The 6,003-nt window shown below is 46.3% G+C and overlaps 2 protein-coding genes across 4 annotated transcripts; both read right to left on the bottom strand.

Annotated features, from left to right (window-relative positions):
- Positions 1–773: 773 nt before the first annotated feature.
- LOC133836547 (uncharacterized) lies at positions 774–4,331 on the bottom strand. Of its 3 annotated transcripts, none has more exons than XM_062267112.1 (6): positions 3,818–4,331; positions 3,036–3,213; positions 2,805–2,984; positions 2,551–2,741; positions 1,839–2,486; positions 774–1,760 (listed from the first exon to the last, which is right to left on the bottom strand). In XM_062267112.1, exons 2-6 carry the CDS (start codon positions 3,183–3,185, stop codon positions 1,001–1,003), a joined length of 1,929 nt encoding a protein of 642 aa, XP_062123096.1. In that variant the 5' UTR covers positions 3,186–3,213; positions 3,818–4,331; the 3' UTR covers positions 774–1,000. The 3 variants fall into 3 exon arrangements, with proteins under 3 accessions (XP_062123096.1, XP_062123105.1, XP_062123112.1); XM_062267121.1 differs by having other exon boundaries at positions 3,036–3,210; XM_062267128.1 differs by having other exon boundaries at positions 1,122–1,773.
- A 62-nt stretch (positions 4,332–4,393) lies between these two features.
- On the bottom strand, positions 4,394–5,925 carry LOC133836588 (dnaJ homolog shv). Its single transcript, XM_062267171.1, has 2 exons — positions 4,721–5,925; positions 4,394–4,660 (listed from the first exon to the last, which is right to left on the bottom strand). The coding sequence occupies exons 1-2, from the start codon at positions 5,742–5,744 to the stop codon at positions 4,605–4,607; spliced, it is 1,080 nt and encodes a 359-aa protein (XP_062123155.1). The 5' UTR covers positions 5,745–5,925; the 3' UTR covers positions 4,394–4,604.
- Between the last annotated feature and the right edge of the window lie 78 nt (positions 5,926–6,003).

Here is a 6,003-nt window from a genome sequence, read left to right as displayed (position 1 = left end):
TGTTATTTATAAATGTTTAGCTATAATCTTTATATGTATAGAATTTTCGGATTAATTCAATACTATACTATTTTTCAGCTAATTTTTGTGCAATCTTTTCGATACAAATCAAAGTAGTAGAAAGTAATACGCTTAATTTTAGTACAAAAGCAAAATCAAATGCAAAGCGCTAGCCCACTAAATGTAATAATATTTATTATATCTATGCAACAAAAAGAAAAAACAAAAACAAAAAAGCTGTAATATGTACATAACCTCAAAAATGGCAACCAATATCAACAGTACTAAATTTAAATCTTAATGTTCTCACCCACACATTCACACTTTGATAGATTTGTATGTATGTAAATTTGTAGCCTACCTTTATATGTATGTAAGTGTGCGATGTGCATCTCGATGGAGTCTTTTTTCATTGTACTTTTTAGCGCCTAAGCAAGAATGCGATAATCCAAAGCGATGCGATCTGTCCAATTGTGACTATTTGAATAACACAACAAAACACTCACACACACACACAACACTAACGGCAACTAAAATATTGATTGAAATAAATGTTTTATGTAAATGTTATTGCAAACCGAAAAACACGCGCGTCTTTTCTTCTGAAACTTCTTTTTTCTTCCAGACATTTGGCAACTCACTTTTGCGGTGGAGCTTGTGACATCACAATTGCTTTTGTTTCTTTTTCCAGCGATGTGGCAGCGCTGTTCTGTTATAGTGTTGCATAGTAAAGAAATTGTAATATTTGAATTTGAAATTGCATTCGTTAGGCGTCATTTTACTTATATACAGAAATATGTATTGCATTTTAATCGATTTTTTTGTAGATTTCAAAAAACAGCACAGTTCACAAATCTAGTATTTGCAGGCTAAAGTAAAAAACCAACTGGGGGTAAGGTTCTCGTCCAACTATCGTTTTAGTATTTGGTTTCGTTTCCTTTACGCTCTCTCTCTCTTAGTAGAGGTCGTTCTTTGGTTGCTCCCGTGTCTCGTGTCTAGGCTACTCGTACTTGTCAAAGTAGCGCTTCTTCAGATCCGGCGGATACGTCACGTATATGTAGTGCTCGTTCTGCCCACCACCAATCTCGCTTTGCACAATCTCGTGCGTGGAGGAAGAAGTGCGCAACGATTGCTGCGAGGCGCCCACATGTCGATGACGCGTCTCCAGCGGTCGAGGATGTGTGTTGTAATGACGCGGCGGCTCACCAGCTGCAGCAGCAGCAGCGCTTGCATTGTTAACCACACTTGTGGCTATGGAGCGGCTGGAGCTATTTGTATAGTCGCGTCGGTCTAAAATGTCCTGTGGGTAAACCAGGCTCGTCGAGTGACGATGATGCAATGGCGTGTTGGCGTTGGAGGAGGACGCTCCCACTTGCCGGACGCCTGCCGACGAGGTGGGCGTACCCTGGCTGCCCAGCGACGCTGCCCCCGCTGGACGCTGATCGGCGATGTAGTGTCGCGGACTGTGTCGATGATATTGCACTGGTTCTGGGTACAAATCTCGCGCTGATACCGCTGCCGCCGCCACCTGCTGCTGTTGTTGCGGGTAATACAGCTGTTGTTGCTGCTGCTGCTGGTCCGCGACAGTCCGACCAGGTATCGCGACGCCGTCCAGCTGCTGATGCTGCTGCTGCAACTCGTGCGGATGATGTGTCGCATAGTCGACATGGTAGTGATGATGGGGGGCAGGCATGTAAATGCTGCCTCCGACTGCGGCGCCTGCATAGTGGCTGTTGGCATTGATTGTCGTTTCTTCGGAGCTGAAACAAATGACTTGGGTTTGCTCAATCACAATCTCTCAGGGCCTGCCCGGCTTGGCGAGGCAGCTCAACACTTACTCGAACAGTATCCAAATGATGTAGTAGCAGAAGCAAATTCCCGTCGACAGCACAAATATCAGGATGACAATGAGACCCCAGGGAAAGGCACGTGGTTCCAATGGGCCATCCTCCCAGTACCGATCACAGGTGAGGTACCAGCAGACCGCCTTGTTCATCTCCTCCTCCATCTCCTTGAACGACTGATCCGACATCGACAGCAGCAAGCCGCCAATGCAACCTCTCAGCAGCAATTCGCAGCGTGACTTCAGCTTGCTCAGCTCCTCGGGCTTGCAGTTGGCACGCACCTTCGCCTGGCCATTAGCTGCTTCTGCTCCTTCACCATGCGGCGTCTTGGTTGCAGCATTCGGCTGCCCGCTGCCCTCGGCATCGCCGCTGTGTTCCTCGCCCTCCTCATCTGTCTCGTTCTGCTTCGGCTCTGCCTTCGACTTGGACTCTGGCTCAGTGCGCTTTAAGTGCGCTTGACCCAGCTCCTTCAGCTTCATCAGCAGCTTCTCGGCCGCCGACTTGGGCTCCTCGCCAGCAGCTGTTGCCGCTGTTGCTGCTGCCTCTGACTGCTGCGATTGCTCACGGCTTTGGCTTGGCTTCTCTTGGAGTAATTGACGATTTTGTACTTTGGCGGCACGCGTGGCACTCAATGTGGAAGTTCTTTAGGGAAGATTTATCTTTCATTTAGTGTACCTTGCACTTTTGTGAAGTATTAAACTCTCACCTTGGTATTAAACTCAAGTAGGCGGCATTCGCTTTGGCCAGTGCGGAGTTCTGACCCAGAGAGTCACCCCAGACTTCGATATCGGTGACGATGTGCTGATCGCCAAACTTGAGGCTCGAAGCGTCCTCCGTTTGGAACACTTCGCAACGCATGATGTCACAAAAGTCGGCCAAGCAAACGGAGTCTTCAGCCTGCCCAAATGGGAATGCGTTAAATATGACTATCTTCTAAAGAATAATGTAGTTATTTCATACCTCATTGATGATGGACTTGTGCCGCGTGTCAAAGTGCAGATCCAGATACTTCTCCTGGTAGAAGCTTTTGCCACAACGTCTGCATGTCCATTGCGTGGGTCGATCCCGCTGCTTCTCATCCTGTCGCGGTGCAAAGACATCCCTCAAAGGATGCAGCGGACACTCCAAGGGCAACTTCACCTGTTAAATTGATTAGTAAGGCAATCCTTTAGAATTATTTTGTGAACTCACCTGATGCTTGTCCAGTATGGGCGTCCACTTGGAGCGCACAATCTTGCGCACCAGGCGACTGTTATCTCGAGAGCAGAGTATCTTGATAACGTTCGACGGTGGCCATGGTATCAGCAGCAAAATGAAGATCAAAAGTTGCTTGGATGTCATCAAGCAGTGCGTGGGCAAGTGCAATCTTCTGAAATAGGTCCAAGGCACAATGTGACATAGTTTGAATACTCGAGCAGTAAATAAAAGGAAAAGGAGGAGGCGAGGACAAGGACCTAGTGACCAACTGGCCAATTAATTAAGGGTACGGCCCCTTAGCACGGCACAATACAGACACGCAACCTGAAGCCGGCTGAAGCGTTTACCCGTTTTCCCTATTGATACCCTTCAGCCAGAAAGGTATAAGGGAATGATGTTTACTTTGAATATAAATCTAAGTTACTTATTTTGGATTTAAGTAAAATGTACTGTGAAGTAAATATTGAAATTAAATTGACCTTTAAAATTCAATTTTTAATTTTCTAAAAATATATATTTCGAAAAATCTACAGGGTATCTTAAAGTCGAGCACACACACGGCCGGAGCTTTCTTATTTTGTTTTTGGGTCAATTCGTGTAAAAGGGGCAGCGCAGCAAAGAAAATCGATAAAAGAGCGCAACTCTGTGGGCGGAGAGGGGGAAGGCAAAAATGTAAAAGGATGAAAGGGATGAGCAGGGGAGGGGAAAGAAGGAAGTTACTGCTACTCAGTGGCGAAAAGATTTTTGCAATTTTCTATTGGGGCTTGGCGACTCACCTCGAATTGTTTTGGTTAATCAGGCGACATTCATCATCTATTTGCGCTTTTTACTTACTGCTGCTGTTTTCTGCTACGAAGGCTGTGAAAAATGTTGCTCTTGAATTTTTAATGCGAATTGTGCGACGCTGCTTTTGAGGTTAAGTGTTCGTGTAACGGTTCTCCAATTAGAGGGCGTATTTTAAATGCCAACAGCGTTTAGATTTGTGCAATACAAATGAATTATAATTTTCGGTTTACTGAATTTGTTTTTTTGTCGATTTTTTATAAATAAAATGCTGCAGCGCTGTTTCCGCCTTACGTTCGCACTGCTGAAAACTTTCAACGCTCTGTCACGCACTTTTCTTTCCAGGCGCGCTCGCTCTCACTCTCTCCGCCTTATTGTCCTGCGCCGCCATGCACAGCTGTTCAAAGCGTTGCCACATGCGCCAAATAAAAATACCATTCTTTGCCAAGCGTGGGCCTTCTTTCTTATTGTCCTGCGCCATGCACAGCTGTCCGCAGCGCTGCCACATGTGCAAAGAAAAAAGCTGCGCTTAAAAAAATTACTATTAACTAAATTCATGACTTAAAATGTTTTAATTATAATTTCTAGATTTTCTTTTATTTTAGCATTTTTTCTGTTCTTGTTTCCTGTTCATGTTGCTGTTGTGGCGACTTGTTGGTACGCCTCCAAAATTGATTTAGTTCACAGTTTCTCTAGACTATAGTTATAGTTATAGCAAAGTCTTCTTCACACATCTACAATAAATACATCTACTTAAAGTACAGCCCAAGTGAGAATCATTCACAGCCCGTTGTAGACGCGATTTATGGACGACTGTGCGAGTATCTTCTTAAGAGCTGCAAGAGAAGCGAAGGGATTAAGCTTTGATTATCAGTTTTATCGGTTTAGAAACTCACCTTCCTTGTCCTCCTCGGTCAGATCCTGCTTGGGGAACTCCACGTCAAAGGTGATGTAGAGATTGCCCGTAAGATTGTTGTTCTCAAAGTTCGGCATGCCTTCGCCCTTCTTCCTAATGCGGGCTCCTGGCCACGTGATCTTCTCCCGCGTCACGCCCACCAGGTGTCCATCCAGATGTTTGATCTCCATGCTGAAGCCAACAAGGGCATCCTGCAGACTAATTGTGACATTCGTATACAGATCGTCGCCCTTGCGAAGGAACCGAGCATGCGGCATTTGCTGCACACGCACAATCAAATCTCCCGGCTCGCCATCGATGTGTGGTTCACCCTCGGCCACAAAGCGCGTCTCCTGACCATCGACCATTCCCTGTTCCACCTCTATTTCCAGTGTACGCTCCTCATTGACCAGCTTCACGTTGGGACACTCGTCGCACACCGTTTGCTGTATCATTTGGAAGCGTCCGGGTCCCAGATTGCGAGTAACCATCTCCTGACGACAGTTGCATTTGCGGGTGCCGGAGGCTGGCTTCATAACCGGCTTGTTGCGCACAATTTCCACAAAATTGCCTGAGTATAGCTCCTCCAGCGACACAAACATGTTCATTACAATGTCAGCGCCTCGGGGCGTATCCTGATGATGATGATCATTGCCAAAGGGGAAACCAAAGTCTCCGAAAAATGAAGCAAACGGATCGCCACCGTGATCCATCATGCCCTCCTTCTTCAGACACTCCTCGCCACAGCGATCGTAAGTCTTTCGTTTGTCAGCATTCGAGAGGACTTCGTAGGCGGCGCCCAAATCCTGGAACTTGGTGGATGCATCTGGATCATCTTTGTTCTTATCCGGATGCAATTCCTTGGCCAGACGGCGATACGCCTTCTTTATCTCGTTTGTGTTGGCGTTGCGCTTCACGTTCAGTATCTTGTAGAAGTCTCTGCCCGCCGCCTGCGCTTCGTCCAGCAGTAGGCAGAAGAAGACCGCCGCCAGTTGAACGAGCAGCAAGCACTTGATTAGCTGCATGTTTCCTTATTTATTTTAGTATTATATGCTACGTGGTTAATGATTTGCGTTAGAGTACGATTGATTCAATCGCACATTATTATCTTGGCTTATCTTTTAATGAATGAAGCAAAAGCGAGCGCACGTCGAAAATAACACGACGACTGGCAAAAAATCACAAGCAAAAGCTAACTGCGTTTGTGTGTGTGAGTCGTGGTTGCCGTTGATTGGTCAGAGCCGGCGTGGCAGTGCTGCCACCCTGCCAACACAAACAACTCAG

Source organism: Drosophila sulfurigaster, chromosome 2L, assembly GCF_023558435.1.
Source record: "Drosophila sulfurigaster albostrigata strain 15112-1811.04 chromosome 2L, ASM2355843v2, whole genome shotgun sequence".
Lineage (NCBI taxonomy): Eukaryota > Metazoa > Arthropoda > Insecta > Diptera > Drosophilidae > Drosophila > Drosophila sulfurigaster.
Note: the sequence above shows the minus strand (reverse complement) of the source record. Positions and strands in the feature narration are given on the sequence as shown.